At 38.2% G+C, this 20,645-nt stretch overlaps 1 protein-coding gene across 1 annotated transcript; it reads left to right on the plus strand.

The window, feature by feature from the left end:
• Nucleotides 1-241: 241 nt before the first annotated feature.
• FBXO33 (F-box protein 33) lies at nucleotides 242-20,386 on the plus strand. The gene is made up of 4 exons (XM_081049186.1): nucleotides 242-940; nucleotides 14,773-14,883; nucleotides 15,450-16,135; nucleotides 17,914-20,386. The coding sequence occupies exons 1-4, from the start codon at nucleotides 348-350 to the stop codon at nucleotides 18,183-18,185; spliced, it is 1,662 nt and encodes a 553-aa protein (XP_080905312.1). The 5' UTR covers nucleotides 242-347; the 3' UTR covers nucleotides 18,186-20,386.
• Nucleotides 20,387-20,645: the final 259 nt, after the last annotated feature.

Here is a 20,645-nt window from a genome sequence, read left to right on the forward strand (position 1 = left end):
CTTCCCTCTCCCGGAAGTCGCTCTCCCTCCGCGCCGGGCTCCTCCCACCCCCGGCGACGTCAAACTTAGCGCCTACCACTGCTCTGCCTCCGCCTCCAGACGCGGGGAGGGCCGTCGTTTCCTAACAACAAATCCTGCGGCTTCCGGGCCCTTAAACAGTACAGACGACCGTTTGTTAGAGTTCCTGCCTTTGCACGAGTTGGATGTGCGGGAGTAGAGTTTGAGAGACCGGAGACTGGCTATTTGGAGGCCCCCCACGCAGAGGCCTTTCCCCCTATGTGCAACTTGTGCTGCACTTGGTTCCGCCGAGGCCCACGACGGTTCCGCCCCCTTCTTCCTTGTCATTGATGTTGTTGTTCTTGTCAGTGCCGCAGCCCCGACCGCCGGGAGCTGGAACCCGAGCCGGGGCCGCCCGGGCGGCGCGGTGGCGGCGGCAGCGGCTGCGACGGCTGCGGAGGCTGCTCCGGGGACTGCGGGGGCGGCCGGGGGCCGGCAGCCGTCGGCGGGGCCGGATGGCTCTGTGCGGGCAGGCGGCGGGCGCCGCGTCGCTGCCCAGCGAGCTGATCGTGCACATCTTCTCCTTCCTACCGGCGCCCGACCGGCTGCGGGCCTCGGCTTCCTGCTCGCACTGGCGCGAGTGCCTCTTCTACCCGGCGCTGTGGCCCCAGCTCCGCATCTGCCTCCGGATCTCACCGGCGGAGCAGCCTCGGCTCGAATTCCTCATGCGCAAGTGCGGCTGGTTCGTGCGAGAGCTGCGCGTTGAGTTCGCCGCGGAGAATTACCTGAGCGGAGGAGGCGGCCCCGGAGACCGAGGCGGCGCGGATCCCGGCACTGGCGGCGAAGAAGTCGAGGCCCTGCAGCTGTCCAGCCGTTGGCTGGAAGTGCTGCGCACCTACTTGGAGCTGGTGCTGTGCGTGCTGGTCAGCATCCGGAACAACAGGTAGGCTCCTCTTGGTCCTTCCATCCCCGCGCCTTCCTCCCCTCCCCCTCTCCCGGGGCTCAGAGGCGCTTCCTTCCTGTCACCCCGAAATAGAGTCAGCGCGGATACGCCCGGCCGGTTCAGCGTTGCTTGCTTCGGTGACGGGGGGGGGTGGGGGGGGAGGGGGGGTATCAATTCTCACCTGGCGATTTCCTGGAGGCGGGAGGGCGTAACGGGACTCATCGAAATACTTTTAAAAACAGTGATGTACTTGATGTTGATCAGACATCACTCCTGGCGCCTTCCAGGCACTCTCATTCATCCTCTCGGTGGTGGTGCGAGGGAGCCGAGAGCTATTACAGATGGGAATAGCTGAAGCTTGGACGGTGAAGCCTGAGTCTTGGGAGCAACAAAACATAATTTCGGTTTTTCTGACTCCGAAACTGTTCGTTCAACAGATAGTTCGGGGGGGCGGGGTGAAGGAGTAGGTGTGCCACTGGTGTCTCCTAGTTGTAAAGACTCGCCCTAAGAGAAATCCTTGACAGCCATTTTCTTACCCAGAATAGTTTTGATTAACTGGGCCAGACACAAAGAGGAGGAGGAGTGCTTGTTAAACCAGGGATTGGGGAAGAGCCTGATTATCAGGGTTGGAAGTCCCAACGCCTTGCCCCTCCAGAATCAACTTGTCCGCAGCGATTCACCTAAAAGTAGCACAGTGCAGCGTGGTGATGGTGTGTGTTGGGCGACCTGGCCCGTGTCTGCAAAGAATAAGCACGTTACTGTCCTGCTTTTGCATCAGGACCCATTATCCTAATCAGTATTTCCCCTTATTTCTCTGTGGCTCTCTCCAAAATCCTATTAATTTTGATTTTCTGTATCTGGATATTCTAACCTTACAATTAAACTATGAGTTGGAAAAAAGTTCAAAGGGTCACAAAGGAGCAGTATACATAGTAATAATAGTTTAGCAGTTTACAAGTACTTTGATAGGCACTCTTATTTGACCCTATGAGTTAGGCAGGACAGCTATTATCCCTGTTTTATAGAAAGGAAACTGATACTTAACAGGGTCAACTGATGTGCACATTTGTCATACAGCATTGTTTTTCTCCAAGAGCAGTGTCCTTACTTTTGCAATAAATACAGTATGTTGAATGCTAAGACATATACATATATATATATATATATATATATATATATATATATATTTTTTTTTTTTTTAATTCTGTGCCTGAATCAAAAGGGCTGGAAATAAGCATATAGCTCCAAGTTGTATCTAGAGCATGGCTCCATCATTACAGTGGCCTGTGTATTTCCCTTGCTTTTCACACCAAGTCATTCCATTCCCTTACTTTGATTTTATGTAGCAAGAGAGGCCTTTTGAGGCTATAAATTGGTCTTGACCAGGTTAGAGGCTCTTCGTCAGAGTTGAATGTACGGCTACAGGGCCAACTCACCCAGAAGTTGAAAAGATTCAGTCAGTGAACGCTTAACCACTGATGAGACAGACTGGGGGTGAATTCAGTGAGTACCAATTAGATTTTTCTGTTCTGGGACCCAATAGCACTTCTGAATAACCATCCAAAAAATGTGTGCCTTTGGTCTAAGTCAGAACAAGTCTTTCACAGTGCCTCGTTCCTTTTAAGTGTTTTAATTACTGGTTGGTTGGATGGATGGACGGATGGATGTTATATAGGCAAAATGGAGGTATAGTATGTCTTCCCTTTGTTTAATTCTTCTCTCCCTCTCTTCTCCCTGTCACTTTTTTTTTCAGCTTTATTGAGGTATAATTAACACATAAAAGCATACCTTCCACTTGTATTAGCATCCCAGACTACCTGTCTATAAGACCACCCTGTGACTTTCCTTCTGGGTCAGCTATCACTTCTATACAAATACAACACACTATCTTTCCTGATTTTAAAGTTTTCTTGTCATTCATTCACTGTAAGGATGGTGCTGCATGTTGTGCTGCTTTGGTAGCATATTCATTGTGTATGTCTAAAATTAAAGTGTAGTGTCATTACATGTATTATTTCTACTAATGATATTTCAAAGGGTTTTTTTTTAATTATGTATTTGAAAATAAGTTAATCTGACCTTTATTTTTGAAAATGTCTTGAGACATCCTGGTAATATTGGAAATATTAATGTGAGTGTTAAAAACATAAATGGGACTAGTTTTCTTTAAATTTTAACAAATTTCATAATGTTTTAAACCAAGTTGTTTATTTGGCAACTGGTCAAGCCTATTCTTGTTTCCTTCCATAATCACAAACTACCGACAGGTTCAGTGAAGACCAAAAACAACTTAATTTCATGCTTTTTGGTTTTCTAAAAATGTAAAATTTAATAACTAATGAGAAAAATGAACAGTTGATGTTGTTCTTTACATTTCCAAGTTAAATTTACAGTGGTTTTGTTTTGTAATTTCTGCTATTTTATAAGTAGGAAAAGGGTATGAAATCTACCAGGTCACAAGCTTTATGTTTGCAGCCTTTGTGTTGATTTCCTTTCTATATATAACTCATACAATTCAGACTCTAATTTTGTTGTGTTCCAGTTACTTTCATGTCCCTCAGGAAAAGAACTAAAACTATAACCTAGAATTGTGGGAAATTTTCAAGGGTACCATTCTGCGAGGATACTCGGCATTTTGTTTTGCATGATTTTTGGATTTCATCTGCACATGTACTCTGAGTGACTACAGCCACCTTACTGATATCTTAGGTGTTAGAAACAGCTGATGAGGATCAAAATCCTTGAGGTACAAAAATGCTTCTCAGAGTGAAGAACACAGTCCTCCAGTTTTCAGATGTCCCTTCTTTACTAGGTGCTAGGATACCTGCCTTCTTGATGAACTGTAAGAATAGAAACACAGTATGTACTCATCCAACTGTATTATAGGTTAAGTAGGCTGAATTTTTTCTGCTATTGTCTTACAAGAAATTGTACTTAGAAGTTGAAAATAATAAACTTAGGTATGTAGTTTTAGGATTTAATCTGGTTGTCAAGTTGAGTACTGCCGATTGAAAGACTGTATTTCAAACTCCTTAGGAAAAATGAGAGTTCATGGACAACAAGATTTATGATAACAGCTAACTAGACTCAATCATTAGAAATACTTACTCTTAAACAGTAGGCGTAGGTACATTGTTATCATCTGGTTTATGCTTTTCTGGACTATATAAATATTTTAATAAGCTTTTTGGGGTAAAATGCTAGATTGGGGTCAGTACCTTTTTTAAAAGATGAATTCTGCCACAGGTGAGAGATTTGTATGAGGTTGGCTTTCTTTTTAAAATTCTGGGTTACAATTCTAATTAGATGTGTGTAGATTGACCATTTTGTGACTCTGCCAGCTTAGTAGTAGAAGGTCTTTAATAATTCTTAGGTTTGATCTTGGTGATATTTGACATGGGCAGGGAAGGGGAGTCTTACCTTTGTATTGTTTTCTCAACACCAGTGCACCAAGACCCAATAACTGATAAGGCCATTTAAAAATATACCTTACAATCAGTAAAAAGTTCTTTAGACATTTCCCATTACTATCTAAAAGGGTAGGAAATGCCTTGAAGGTGTTATCACTAACAACCCTTGGCCTTATTTTTCTTGAAATATTTTTCCCTATCACAATTTAATAAATACATGTAATAATAGCAGTTTACTTTAGAGCTTACTTTTATTATTTGCCTAATGAAGCCCATTTACAGAATAAATATACTAATATATATATAGGACCCCTGAACAGTCTACACTACCAAGAGGTGTTTGCTTGTAGGGAAGAGAGGTGAGACAGTGCATACTCAACAGACTCCTTACAAATTAAAGTGGTTCAATAGGGATAGCTTCAAGGTCTTTGGGATGGGATCAGACTCTAACCTGCTAAAGAAACTAACCTCCTGGGAGGGCTGCTGAGAGGAATTAGGGCTCTCTCTGGCCCATAGATACATTCTTAGAATGATTAAGAACTGATAGATGGAGAACAGAAGTAAAAGTAAACAAAAGATTGTCAGAGTGAAATATTTTTCTGTTTTAAATGAAGCCGTCTAGCACTTTCGAGTGAGGTGATTAATTTATTTGCATTTTAATGTGTTAGTTCTGAAGCTGTCTCGAAAGAGCGCATCCAGAAGAGTTCACCCAACTTGATCAATTTATATAGGACCTAAGATGATAGTTATAAAAAAATCTATTTTTTTTCTCTATATATTGAGAGCCTACTGTGCCAAGCAGTGAAGACAAACTCATGTTCCCATGGACTCAACATTCTAGAGGGGAAAGGCAGACAGAAATAAGTAAATGAAAGAAAGTATATTTAGGTTGTGAAAATAAAAGAAAATCTGAAAACAAAAGAGGGCTATGTAATATTGACTAGGTGGCAATATTAGGTAGAGTGGTGAGAGAAAATCTTCGGAAAAAGACATTTGAACTGCAACATGAACGACAAGAGTTGCCCATCTGAAGACCTGAGCAACTAGCATTCCTTGCAGGAAAAAACAGTAAGCACCAAGTCCTTAGGCCAGACAAAATTTTTGGCTGTTGGAGCAGTGAGAAAGAAAGTATGGCAGGATCATGTGAATAGGGATAAGAATGGCGTCCTGATGAGCTCTGAGATGTAGAGGGAGGAAGGAATGGGGTATGTGGGTTTAGGAATGAAATTTAGACTATTCTAAAAATAGAAGAAGTCATTGAAAAACTTTGAAGGAGAAGAGTAATATGATCTAATTTGCATTTTAAGACAATCATTCTGGTTTCTGTGTAGTGAATGAATGATAAGAGGGAGCAACCGAGGAAGCTGGGAGACTGGTTGAGAAGCTGTTGCTTTAATCTAGGCAGGAGATGATGGAGATATAGTGGAGATGAAAAAAAGTGGATGGATTTGGAACATATTTTGGAAATAGAGACAAGAGAACTTGCTGCTTTGATGTAGATAAAGAAAAGGAAGAGTCAAATATTTGTCATTTCCCTGGTAGATTCACTCAGTTTTTTTGTCCTTAGTACTGTTAAAATTGTCTTTTAATAGCATGTTAAATAGCAATTTTTAATGTCAGTCTTATTTTAAAAAGTCTTTTCTGTGTAACCCCTGGGATTTGAGGATGATGGTAACTCTGCTGTGGTAACTGCATAAGTAAATTTGTAAAGCAGATTCTAAGAAATCACTTTTAGTTAACAGATCTAATAAAGCTAGAAGGCATACTTTTATAAGCTGGTGACTTATTTCTGGTCTCTATCTCTGTGCTGTCCAATATGATAGTCACTAGCCCCATAGAGCAATTTCAATTTTAAGTAAAGTGAAAGATTTATTCAGTCCTACTAACCATATTTCAAGTGCTCCATAGCCATATGTGGTAAGTGGCCACCACATTGAACAGCATCGGCTACAGCATTTCCCTCCTGGCAAAAAGGTGTATTGGAGAACATTTCTCTAAAGAGTTTGTGTTTGTTTGATTTGGGTGTGATCGTTCATTAGCATTTGTTAGATGAAATATGTTATCATAAAGTGTTATGTGGATGAAAGCACACTTGATAGTGAACATAACTAAAAAGAATGGAATTGACCTGAAAGAATTTGATGCAATGATGTAGATTATTTTAGCTTTTATTAGTTTAGAAAAGGAAAAGTTGCATTTTATGAGCTACTTTACAGCATTATGAAAGGTTTTAAGCTTTTTAAGAGCATCTTTTGAAAGTACCAACTTCTATGTATTCCTCTTTTTCATAGGTGATTAGACTTGCCTGTATTAACTCAAATGTAAGGTGGCTATGTTTTGCATTTTGCCACTCATGATACTATATTACACCAAAGAAATAATTTTGGGTCCTCTGAAATGAAAGGAAACATACTAAAGTTACTGCCACAGATGAAGTTCCCCAATTCTGAACCACAGAGGAGAGAACGAGGTCATCATGAGCAAGACATCAGAACCCTTTGGGTCCTCAGTTGTACTAAACAGTCCAACAAAAATACCATAAAAAGATGAAAGGTTTTCAGCCCTCTGCAGTTAGACTGTAAGGAATATTTCTTAGGTTCATAGGTGGTTAAGATTGTTTTCCAGGAATTGCTCAAACTAACCCATTAAATCTATATGTGTAGGTTTTTATAAAAGGCTGTCAAAAATAGTGATGGTTGTTTAATTCATAGGGAAATTGTTATGCTTAAAATAAAGATATCTCTTTTCAGTGGAAGTTTTTATACAACTTAAATATGTATATTAAAACTATGGTTGAAAATATAAGTGAAAATCACAGGTTTTGAGAAAAGAATTTTCACTTTTCTGGACAAATGTGTTATTTTAGAGGGAGTCCTAGTATATATAATGTACCTTAAAACTGGTCTACACCCTAAATTTGTGATGTTTGAGGTATACCTAAATGGGCCCTAGTTTTTGTCATGAACTAAGGTAAATATTCTATTCAACAAACATTTGTTGAATGCCAGACCCTATTCTAGCTACTGGAGATACAGCAGTAGTCAAAAAGCCCTGCCATCATGGAGCTTATTCTAGTGAGAAAAGAAGACAAAAATAAGTAAAATATATAGCACCACAGTTGGTAATATACGCATGAAGCAAAATGAGGCAGTGAAGGGAGATGGGAATGGTGGAGGTGGGAAAGAGTGTTGCTGTCTAAAATAGGAAATTGAAGGAAAGTCTCAAGGACAGAAGTAGTATTTGAAGAGAGGGGGTGAGCAAGCCATGGGAGTGTCTGTCTCTCTCGCACTCCTCGCCCTCTCGGGAAGTAACAGTACACGGAGGAGTGTTACTGCAGTGGGACTATAACTGCATCCTTAAGACATGGTTGAAAACAATGAGATGTAGAAGAGGTCAGCCAAATGAAGGGGAAGGTGATGTGGAAATCAATAGGCCCTTGTTAGGCTCTCCTTCAGACTTGGACTTTTACTGAGTGAGGTGAGGAGCCATGAAACGGTTTTGAGTCATGACATGATCTAATACTTCAAAAGGAACATTCTAGTACTGTGTTGGGAATAGTTTGTAAGCAAGACAAGGGTAGAAGGGATGAGCTGGTTTAGGAGACGGATACAGTAATCCAGGCAAGAGATGACGGTGGTGTGGACCCGGATGGGAGCAGTGGAAGTGAGGAGTAGTATGATTTTGTATTTATTTTTACCTGGAGGCCCTCTAGAAGTGGAATGTAAGTATAAAAGGTGAAATTGTTCGGCTAACATTACAAATGCCCCTTTAATTGCTACTCCCTACATAGGTTTAAAAATATTTTTCCTTTGGCTGTTTTTATTCATTTTGTTTTCTTTTGTGTTAATGACTTGTACTCCTTAAAAAAAAAAACCTGGAGTTTAGACACAGTTTATTTTCTGAAAACATGGCTTATCTTTGTACTTACCACCAAGTACTTTCACACAGTGCCCTGTTCATATGCGTCTTGCATAAATTTGAGTCATTCTGTTGAATTGCCCCGGAAACTTCTGGCCTTCCTTATTGCAGTCAGTTGGAATTTTCATTTTCTCCTTTTTCACTTTCCTGCTTCATGTAAAGCAGTTACTACTTGGAATTTGCCTAAGTCTGGCGCTCATATGAACTGTGGGTTCAAGATAGTAGGAGTAAGTGGAAAGAAAGAAGCAGGTGGTACTCTGCACAAGGATTCTTCCTTCCATTTGCCTCCAAGTAACTGCTCTCATCACCTATACCACTAGGTCCAGGTAAATGTTTTTCTATCCAGACGGTCATCATGTGTACTCTTCTTCTGTTACATCTCTGAAGTGGACAAGGAAAAGTGGGGGAGGCCAGAGTTCAGCTACCTTTTAACCTGGTTTGTTATACAGATGTTGCTGGTAACTTCAAAAAAGAATCACACTCTTAGAAACCTCAAAAGGAAATTTTAAGGCAAAGAAGAAAGGTAGTCACCTAAGGCAAAAGACTGATCTTCTGTGGCTGAGACCCACTTTCTCAAGCATTCACAACCACTCCATACAAAAGTCACCACCAGGGTCATGGGGTTTGGTTAGGCCTAGTCATATTTCCAGTACTGCAGAGAGCTGAATAAGTGTGTTCTTGACAACCCTTAAAATCCTAAGCTAGTTTTCCCAGAGAAGCAGCAGCATTCAACACCGTGTGACATAGGCACCATTATTATCCCTGTTTTACAGATGGTGAAACTGAGGCATGGAGTAGTTAAATGAACTTGCCAGTTACAATTAGAGAAATGACTGCCTTGTATTCTAATTTTTTAATGAAATTTCCAAACACACAAAAACTAGACACAGTAAACCTATCACCCAGATTCAATAATTTAAGGATTTTTCCACATTTGCTTTCTTTTATCTTTACTGAAGTATTGTAAAGCAAATCCAAGATGTCGATGTCATTTTATACTACACAATTCAGTGTAAAACTCTGAAAATTATGGACATTATATAACCACAGTGTTCTTAATACACCTAACAAAGTTATCAATAATTTGTTATTCTCACTCAATTTTTTAAAATCTTTAAAAAATTTTAAAAATGAGTCTTTTTAAAATCTTTATTTCCACTCCAAGAGTCAAAACTCATATACACTTGAACAAATGTAACCACCATAACTTTTCACATCATTGGCACACAATGCATACTTTAATAATTGAGTGAGCAAAGAGTAAGAGAAGAGTCTGTAGGCTAAGTTTCTAAGTTATAAGTACTTAGTGATCTGATTTAGCTCTGGATCTGAAACTGATGACTTTTTAAAATAGGATTAAAGAGGAATGCAATTAAGTTGAAATTCATTCTCTTCTGGCAATAGTATGGGGTTTTGCATGTTTTAGAAAGATTGATTATCAAACAGTTTATGATTTTGTGCTCTTTCACAACATATTTTAGAATTTGCAAAGGGACTAGAAAGTAGATTATATCCTATTAATATTACCATAGGAACTGAGCTAAATTAATTTGAAGAATTAAGATGAAAAGAAGTTTCTAACCAACTGTAATGTTTTCACAGTATGTTTTTGTTACATGCCTTTTGAGCAATTGCACATTGTGCAGGAAAGAACCCTGTTTGCTTCTTTAGCTCACAGGCTGATTCAATAATGAATGAATGAATGAATGAATGAACTAAGTAAATAAAACTCAGGTCACAGATTTCATCTTTAAGTAAAAGGATTGTGTGGCACAATTCCCTTGTTATTTGTATGTTTCCTGGCCTCAAACGAGGCCTCTATTTATTGCCATGGTTCAGTATGGTTGCCTAGATGTTCTCTTCAGCCCCTTTTTTGTCGTTTGAAACAATAATGAGCCACCTGTGAGCTATATGCAGTTTCAGTGGCTTCACCATGATCTATAATCTAATTTCAACATGATACATGTGAAAATTGCCCTTGAATTGCCAGTAGTTTTTTTTCCAAAGTTTTAAAGTGAATTACTGTTTTCTCTATTAATTAATTAATAAAATTTCATTTTGAATGGAAAAATAGGTTCCTAAAATTTTTTTCCCACAAATGTCTATCATGTGCTACTACTCTAAAATACTCCATTTATAACTTTCCCAATACCTTTCAGTAAGACAATTGTATTCAAGGACGTAGTTTAATTATAAGAATCAACATGTGAACTAAATGGGAGTCAGAACCCAAGTTCTCTACCTGGCTCTGCCCTAACTGGTATTGCAGTCTTGGACAAGTCACTTCAATTTCCTCATCTATAAAGAGAAGCTGTTGAATTGGGTGATCCTACAAATCATTCCAGCTGCCAAAGTGTGTCTGATTAATTACATATGTCAGAAGTTTATGCATGTGTTATTGGTTCTACTGTAACAAGATTATTACCATTTTACTGCTGCAAACAGAAAGAATTTTTGTTAAATTTTCCTTGAGTGGCATGTTTCTAACATTGCTGGGATATTTAAAAATTACTAAAAGAAATCTTCCAGAGAGTCTCTTTGTATTAATTTGTTAAACTTTACTAATGTGCGGTTGTTCATTTTAAATGATTTTAATGTGAATTAAGTTCTTATAAAGGTGAAAAGCTATGTAAAGCTAATTTAAATTTCTTTTCTGAAATCCCAAGTAGTGCATGTTTGTAAAAATACAATATTTGAAAAATACAGAAAAAATAAAATTAAAAATTCACCAGAGATAATCACTGGTAAAATGTGATGCATCCTTTTGCAAAATAGGAATAATAATCTACATGTGGTTTTCCATTAATACTCTATCTTGTGCATTTTTTCACATCATCAAAAATCCTGTCATGCACTACTTAACTATTATTATAAAAAAGTCAAAATCCAAAATAATGACAACATCAAACCCTGACAATGATAATGGAACAACAGGAACTTTCATTCATTGTTGTAAGGAGTGAAAAATGGTGCGGTCACTATGGAATATAATTTCTTAAAAAACTAAACATACTTTTACGATACAATTTAGCAGTCATGCTCCTTGGTATTGACCCAAAGGAGTTGAAAACATGTCCTCACAAAAATCTACATGTGAACATTTATAACAGATTTATTCATAATTACTAGAATTAGGAACAACCAAGATGTCTTTCAGTAGGTGAATGAATATGTTAACTTTGGTACATCCAGACAGTGAAATTATTATTCTTTGCTAAAAAGAAATGAACAGTCAAGCCATAAAAAGACATAGAGGGGCTGGCCCTGTGGCTCAGGCGGTTGGAGCTCCGTGCTCCTAACTCCAAAGGCTGCCGGTTCGATTCCCACATGGGCCAGTGGGCTCTCAACCACAAAGTTGCTGGTTCAACTCCTTGAGTCCCGCAAGGGATGGTAGGCTCCGCACCCTGCAACTAAGATTGAACATGGCACCTTGAGCTGAGCTGCCACTGAGCTCCCGGATGGCTCAGTTGGTTGGAGCGCATCCTCTCAACCACAAGGTTGCTGGTTCGACTCCCGCAAGGGATGGTGGGCTGTGTCCCCTGCAACTAGAAAACGGCAACGGGACCTGGAGCTGAGCTGTGCCCTCCACAACTAAGACTGAAAGGACAACAACTTGAAGCTGAACGGCACCCTCCACAACTAAGATTGAAAGGACAACAACTTGACTTGGAAAAAAGGCCTGAAAGTACACACTGTTCCCCAATAAAGTCCTGTTCCCCTTCCCCAATTAAAAAAACGACATAGAGGAACTTAAATGCATATTACTAGGTAAATAAAGGCAATATGAAAAGGCTAGGTACTGTATTATTCCAACTATACGAGACACTACAAACAGCAAAACTATGGAGACAATAGAGATCAGTGGTTGCCAAAGGTGGGGAGGGGAGAGATAAACAGGCAGAGCACAGAGGATTTTTAGGGCATTGAAAAGCTCTGTGTAATATTATAATGATGGATATATGTCATTATACATTGGTCCAAACCAACAGAATGTACAACACCAAGAGTGAACCCCAACGTAAACTATGGACTTTGGAGATTATGATGTGTCAATGTAGTTTCATCCTTGGTTAAAAAATATATATTTTTTTTGGTGAGTAATGTGTATAATTCTGAAGTCCCTTCCATCAATCCTTTTCACAGCAAAATTTTTTTAAAAATTTGTATCCACTGTCTCTCTTTCCTCACTTCCAGTCTGACCTCTTCTCATCACACCACATAAAAGACTTCCATTCTGATCATCGTGTTGCTAAGCCAAATGGACATGTTGAATTCTTGTAAGACCTCGCAAGCAGTGTTTGACACTGCTTTGTTTTTTATGAAAGTTATCCCTTGATTTCTGTGATTTCCACATCCCTGGCTTTTCTCCAAACACTGATTTCTCCTTTGCACTGAATTCTTCTCTAATTATTGAAGTTACTCACAACTTAACTTTTTGCCTGCTTTTCTTCTCGTTTATACTCTTATCCTAAGCCCCATTGCCCCATCCATGACTTCAGTTATTATCCAGTTAACTGCTCAGTTCCAGATGTGGAATTGCCTGCTCGACATCTTAACTTGATTGTCTTAAAGACACCTCAAACTCAGCATACTCAGAATAGAGTTCATGATGTAAATATTCTATCACCTTACCTCCACCGCCCCACTCAAAAAAAAAAAAAAAGGAAACCTTAATTAATTTCTGACTCATTTCTAAGAATCTCTATCTTAGTGAAAAGTTCTACCATCTTTGCCGTTCCACAACCCAGAAAATTTAGTTTTTCTTGACTACTGCCCACCCTCTATAGCTAATCCAGCAACCCTCCCTGTCTATTTTAGCTCCTAAATATAGCTTTGAGACTGTCTGTTTTCTTCACCTCTACCACCAAAACCCCACTTAAGGTACCACTATTTCTCATCTCTGTTACTAAAATACGCTCTTAACTAGTCTCCCCACTTTAACTCTTATCTCCTTCCAGGTCGTTCTAACATTACAGCAATTTTTCCAGACACAAATTTAATCATGTTATTATTCCCTGCTTAAAACCACTTTAGGGCATCTCATTAGTTTGAAGACAAAAATCAAACTTTTCTATTTGATACAGAACTTGATCTACCGCATGTTCCTGCTCTCCATAGTCTGGATTCCTTTCGGTATCACAAGCTCAGTCTGCTCCCCTCCATTTCAGGGGCTCTACATATGCTTTTCCTTCTTCCTGTAGCACCTCTTCAACCTCTTTCTCCTGGTTAACTCCCACACATCCTTAAGATCCGCTTTTAATCGATTTATTTAGAGAAGCCTCCTGTAACTTACAGTGTCAGATACCCTGCAGTATATGACCCTGTATGCTCATCCTTCACAGTGCGTGAGTCCTGTCTTGTCTCCAGTAGAGTGCACAGTGCCTGGCACAGAGTAGGCCCGCAGAGACTGTTAGTCTGAATGAATAAACTAATTACTGAGTATTCTTCAAGCTAAATTTTAGACTCATCGGGCTTTTTAGTGAACCTAACTAAGGTTATTAATTTAGGAAAATGTAGCATACTATCAAGAAATGTTATTATTGACTTAAATCTTTTATCACTCTTGTGATACACATTTCTTATTAGAGGTATCCTAAGTTATAAGTGGAATCTCGTATTGGCATTTAAGCTTTTTTATCTGTATTCAGTTTTTAGTTTTCTGCTTTACTGTAGAATTTTAATATTAGAAAAGTATGTATTTTGTAGCTAAAATTATCTAAAAGTGAAAGATTTTTACATAGTTTTTTTATCTCTCGGTAATAAGCTACACATTTGATCATAAAACTGGGGAAGGTTCTCTAGATTTTAGTCAAAGGATATTTCTTACTGAGAAGACATCTTCAGGGCAGTGCCCCACACTTGAGCATTTAACACGTTGACTAAGTTAACTGGTTTGGGAAATTTTTACATAATTAACATCTATATAAAATTTAGAACTTAACACAGTTATTTCATATGTCATTTTGTTATTTATTCAAACCTAAACCTTTTAAGGTAGGTTTTATTATTACTAATGAAGAATTGAGGAACATTAAGAGACTTTTCCATGGTCATTAAAATATTCAGTTCCTGGGGGCTGACTGGATGGCTCAGTTGGTTAGAGCGTGAGCTCTGAACAACAGAGTCGCCGGTTCGATTCCCACATAGGCCAGTGAGCTGTGCCCTTCACAACTAAATTGAAAGACTACGACTTAGAGCTGATGGGCCATGGAGAAACTCACTGTTCCCCAATTAAAAAAAAAAAAAAATTAATAAAAAAATTCAGTTCCTGAACTAATTGTTAAACCCTAGTTCTCATTCCTTAAAGCTTATGCTGTTTCTTCTGTATCACATTGCTTTTCATTGTATGTAAAAAGCAATCTGAAAGTCCTTAATTGGATTCTAAGTGAGTTTATAAGGTAGAAATTTTTCTAGAATTTCTACCTTATGTGAATTTTTAGTTTTAATATTTGTATTTTTGTATATTAATTGTTTAGACAATCATTTAAATTCTTTTCCTTGTAGGAACCTCCAGAAGTTTAGCCTCTTTGGAGACATAAGCGTTCTACAACAGCAAGGAAATTTGTCAAATACATACCTCAGCAAAGTGGACCCTGATGGCAAAAAAATTAAGCAGTAAGTTATATAGTTAGTGGGGAAGGGTTTATATTAATAATTTTAGTTTTTTCCTGAGACATTGTAAGATACAAGTCAGAAGACTAATGATTTTCTTTTCTAAAAAGAACATATGTCCTAGAAATGTCTTACCTATGAAGTGCGGTGATCAATATATGCCATTCCGTGTCATAAATATTTAAGACAAATCAAAGAATTTTCTGGGTAGCTACTACTTTTTAAACTGTTATTTCTCTACTTGCCTTTGCTATAACATAAGTTGTATACCATCAGTCTTTTCTACCATACTGGTGCAGAATGCTGCTTTCCTTGGATGGAGAGTATATTTCTATATGTTTAATGCATCTGCATTTTTAATACATCTAGAGGTTTAATGTATCTATCTTATTCACATTTAAGTGTGAATTTAATGGTATTTATGATAATAATACTTTGTGGGTTGGATAGAAATTAACAGAGAAAATGGATCTCCACATTGCATGCCATTTCATTGTCTGTTTTCAAAAGGCAGTGTTAAAAGATTAGAGCTATTAACAGGATCATTGTGGCTTTTGTTTTCCTTACAGAATTCAGCAGCTGTTTGAAGAAATATTGAGTAATAGTAGGCAACTGAAATGGCTGTCCTGTGGGTTTATGCTGGAAATAGTAACCCCAACATCACTATCATCTCTCTCAAACTCTATTGCCAACACCATGGAGCACCTGAGTTTACTGGACAACAATATTCCTGGTAACAGCACCCTTATCACTGCAGTGGAACTAGAGCGATTTGAGAATCTGCGCTCACTTGCCCTGGATTTCTGTGACTTCACAGCTGAGATGGCAAGAGTCTTAACTGATAGCAACCATGTGCCTTTGCAGCGACTGTCTCTCCTGGTCCATAATGTTTCCGTGATGCACAAGTCTCTGGACAACATGCCAAACGATGAGCATTGGAAAGCCTTGTCACGAAAGAGCACCAGCCTTCGGGTCTATATAATGGCTTTTGATATCAAGAGTGAAGACATGTTAAAGATTCTGAAACCCAGTATACCACTAGAGAGGATTCATTTTGACAGCTACATCACATGTGTTTCGGGGGCTATTGTTGATCTCATATCCAGGCAGTATGACAAGTTCCTCACTCATTTTATATTAATGAATGATGTGATTGACACGTCTGGTTTTCCAGATCTTAGTGACAACAGAAACGAAGATCCGTTGGTTTTATTAGCTTGGAGGTGCACAAAGCTCTGTCTTCTGGCAATTCATGGTAAGTGATTTTTGTTCACTATAATTTGATATTAATAATACACCTAAAACATTTTATGTTAATAGAAAGATAGCACTGGTATTCATAGTGTCAAGAAATCTTATAACAGGGCCGGCCGGGTGGCTCAGTTGGTTAAAGCAGGAGCTCTGAACAACGGGGTTGCTGGTTCGATTCCCACATGGGCCAGTGAGCTGCACCCTCAACAACGAGCTGCAGCTGAGCTTCCAGAAGGGCAGCTAGATGGCTCAGTTGGTTAGAGTGTGAGCTCTCAACAAGGTTACCAGTTCAATTCCCGCATGGGATGGTGGGCTGCGCCCCTGCAAATAAGATTGAAAATGGCAACTGGACTTGGAGCTGAGCTGCGCCCTCCACAACTAGATTAAAGGACAATGACTTGGAGCTGATGGGCCCTGGAGAAACACACTGTTCCCCAATATTCCCCAATAAAATCAAAAGAAAATAAAAAGAAATAACAAATTGATATGCAGATTTTCATACTCTTTAAGGTCTGTAAAATATACCTGTTACGAGTAGAAAGTCATATTTCTACCCCAAGTGTTCTGCTCAGAGTTCCCTGTTGTTTTTTTCTTCCACTGTATGGTGGCATTTCACAAAAATTTATCTAAGTAAACATACATATTTATGTACCTACAGTAGATCTGTTTCCTGTAATCACAGATCTCTTAAAAACATAATACAGAAAGAAGAGAATGTATAATTTCTTTCATGCTTGCTGCCTCATCTTCTATATTCTAGGTCTCAACATAGTAATTTGTATGACATTTTTTAATGGTGGTTCCACTGATTGGGCATATTCTTTTTCTTACTGGGTCCTTTCATCTTAATACAAAGTATTCTCATTTGCAGAGCAAGTTGCTCTACTGACAAATTAGAAGAACATTTTACCTCCTTTTTTGGTACTTATAAGACACTTATAGGATACAAAATAGTCTCTATGAATATCATAAACTTTTTTATTAGCCATGTTTCATTATTTTTGAAAATACCTTTTTAGCCTGCATATGTGTCTTCCTTTTCAAGTTTTGCTTTATATCTTGGTCAGCAAGCAGAGGTAGCAACAAAGAATAGGCCAATACTGAGGTTAAGAAGTAAAATGAGGATTTTTCTTCTAAGGATAAAGAAATGTCAGGTTATTCAAAAGTTAATTTAACCCGGTCTTTTTAAAGCTTTTTTTTCTTTTAAGAAATAAGATGTTAGATACAGCTAATGCCTCTCCATCTATTCTCTTTATTCCTTCCCAGGGGTAATTATTATTCTGAAGTTAGTACCGATTATTCCCAGGACTGTTCTATACTTCACATAGTTGCTGACAATTAACAATTTATCTTTAAAGTTTAAAGTGTCACTTCATAACTTTGAACTATGAATGATTTTTCACTAATGAAAAAACTACCAGTTTGCTATGTATTGTTAATGATATTAGATAAAAATTTTTCTTTACAATGCATCACTATCCAAAGCTACATATTATACTTTAAATGTCTTTGATTCTACTAAATGCAGCAATATCAGCATAGGATTAGCACCTTCCAGTTCACCACCCACGGTGATGTTCTTGGAGACAAAATTAAACTTCTAGGCTTTTTTTTTTTTTCTGGTTAAACAATCATACTTGCTTTTCCAATCTCAAATCTCAATATATATTTAAAGGAAAAGGACCAAAGTGGTAATTGAGATAAAAATTTGTGCAAGACTTACCAAATAGACAAAATACAACGCAAGGAAATGACGGTGCTTGTCTTTGGCTTCTTTTCAAGGTTACACGGTGTGGGCACACAACCTCATTGCCATTGCTCGTCTTCGTGGCTCTGATCTAAAAGTACTTGAAGTCACCGAAGAAAGCATTGATTTTGACCAAGGTGAACTGGCCGACCAGGATGTGGATCCAGTGCATAACCTTATTGAGCAGGTATCCCTGGGCCTGGGTCAACCTTGGCACGCAGTCATGGACATCGAATCACTCAGTGTCTTCACTGAACCAAATCGTCACTTTTACAGAGAGATGCAAAGCTTCAGCGAAGACATTTAGCTTGTTTTTAAATGTACAATTCCTGTGGTTACATATGCAAGTAGGGTCCTATTATGTTTTTTTCAGTAGTGTAAATTAATCCCTTTGTGCTGTGTGTAATCAGTATTAGCTTCATAGAATTATATGTGTATATTCTACTTCTTGATCAAAGAACGTAGTCGGGGATTGGTTTAGAAGTTCAAAGTGACGCTGTATAGGGTTTTCACGGTTAATGGACTTGTTACTAAACCTTACGAATACACAACTGAAGGCTGTCTGAGGTTGCTGGCTAACTAGTTTTCGCTGAGTTGCTCTGCTTTTTTGATGTTTCTATTCTTTGTGTGTCAGAGTTCAGAACTCAGGAGCCAAAATATTTTTATACATATATAGATATATATCCATAGCCTGGTGGATTTGTATGCAGTGCACTGCATCCACACATTCTAATAGCATTTCATTAATTTTTATTTGAAATGGAAGGGAGGATAATACCCCAAATGAGTTATCTTTAACAGAAGAACCAAGACTTTAACCTTCATTACATATGTAAAATTGATATTACCAATTCCCATTCTGAATTTTGTATAGCACTAGGTTAGAATATTGCTTAACCCTTTTTTAAATGCATTTACATAAACATGAATATTCAAATTGTTGGATTTTTTTTTTAAGACTATATCTGACATAATTTTATTCATTGATAACATTATATTTTCAAGTTAGCTTTTTAGTCCAGATTTCAAATAGTAGAGGAAGAAAGAAACTATACCCCAGGGTAAAACCTCCTAAGAGAAATTCAAAACCCAGAGTTGTAAACACATATGCTTGCAAACAAACATTAGTCGTGAAATCCCTAGCAACAAGTCACTGGATTTTTCTCTGTCAGCGCGCGTGTCAGCTGCCAAAGAATAGACTTAACTGAAGAAGTGCCCACATGCTGGCAGGGGCCGGCCCACTCTGGCCAGCCAGATACTGCTAGATTGTAATATTTAAGGTCGAATTTCGACCTGTGGTACACAGCTGTGCTGTGGCTCAGTCAGCAACCTCAGAACTCTGAAAAACAAAACAAAAAAAAAAAAACCATGCACCTGTTTCACTGTGAATAGTGAATGTAAAGTAGAAAGGAAAAACTGAACGCTTGTTCTATCACAGGTATGAGCTGCTATGATACATGAAGAACATTCCATGAAGTATGTTTTAAAACCTTGTTATATCTGAGAGGCTTTAAAAGCCGATTTAACTGTTTCAGGGCAACCGCGGTACAGACGTGGTCTCTGTGAGACTTCCACCTGACCCCAGTTTTAAGTGGTACGAATGTTGTGCATTTAATGTTAAAGGACAGTCTGCAATAATAAAGTAAGTAGCCAACGTGGGTGCCCAGCAGTGCTGAGACCTGGCTGCTCTATTGTAAGCTTTGGAAACACAATTTATGCAACAGATGTCCAGATATGATTCTATTTATGGAAAAAGTTTATATGTGTTTTACAAATGGTTTTACCATCTTATATTAAAATGACCTTTTGACAGGTGTGCACTGTTTTGTCTCCAGTGAGCACATACCATGCGGATTTTATATGTACATCAGTAGTGTGAATCCACTGGCACAGTGTGTGTAAATGCCAGATGTGGTGAGATTTTATCTTATAAATGTGATCAGATAAAATAACTCCTGACAGAAACTGTAAGGAAACCAGCTGAATGTTTGACCTGGTGACTGATGTTATATGGTTTATGTTAAATGTATATTCTTTTAATCAATGAATAAAGCATTAAAAAGTGATCATTGAAATATATTTTATTGTATATGAGGCATGAAAACTTTTAGTGTTAAATAAACTGCAATAATCCTTATATTGTGTTTAATCATATGTTAGCTCCTATTGTAATCTGGGCAGCAAAGCTTAATTTGAGAATATGTCATAAAAAGTATTAGGTAGAATAGTTTGGAGGTTTTAATTTTTTTAACTCACTTGGGCAAAAGACAAACTTAAAGCCAACAAAAGACTGGTTAGCACAAAATCCAAGTGTATTATGCATTTAGAATACATTACTGATGTGGTAAAACTTAATTAATAGACTATAAGAACTTATTTTTAAAAATTCCTATTCTGGATGCAAAAATATTTCAATATGCCAGTATTAAATAATTCATGAACCCTTGTATTCCTTTAGTTTGGCTTTGAAATCTCCATTCTCGGGTACTGAAACAAATAGCTGTCACTCATGAGAAAGAAAATGGCTTCTTTTCCTTCTTCCATCTTTCCTTCCTTAATCATTCCAGACACTGACTCTTCCAGACATTGCCTCACCTTGGAATAATGTGGTACTCACAGAGGACTGTCATCAGACCTGTGCTTCCTTAGTAGACACATCCAATTCCTTTAATTAGATCAACATGTGTGTATTTAAAATACCAAAATGGTACCCACAATGTATTAAAAACTATTTATAAATGAGTAGCATACAAGTGAAAGGTATAGT

Source organism: Rhinolophus hipposideros (assembly GCF_964194185.1).
Source record: "Rhinolophus hipposideros genome assembly, chromosome: 5".
NCBI lineage: Eukaryota > Metazoa > Chordata > Mammalia > Chiroptera > Rhinolophidae > Rhinolophus > Rhinolophus hipposideros.

Coding starts and splice junctions, on each gene's coding strand:
- FBXO33 (XM_081049186.1), top strand. CDS start 348: ATGTTGTTGTTCTTGTCAGTGCCGCAGCCCCGACCGCCGGGAGCTGGA. Junction 941..14,772: donor GTCAGCATCCGGAACAACAG/GTAGGCTCCTCT, acceptor TTTTCCTTGTAG/GAACCTCCAGAAGTTTAGCC. Junction 16,136..17,913: donor CTGTCTTCTGGCAATTCATG/GTAAGTGATTTT, acceptor CTTCTTTTCAAG/GTTACACGGTGTGGGCACAC.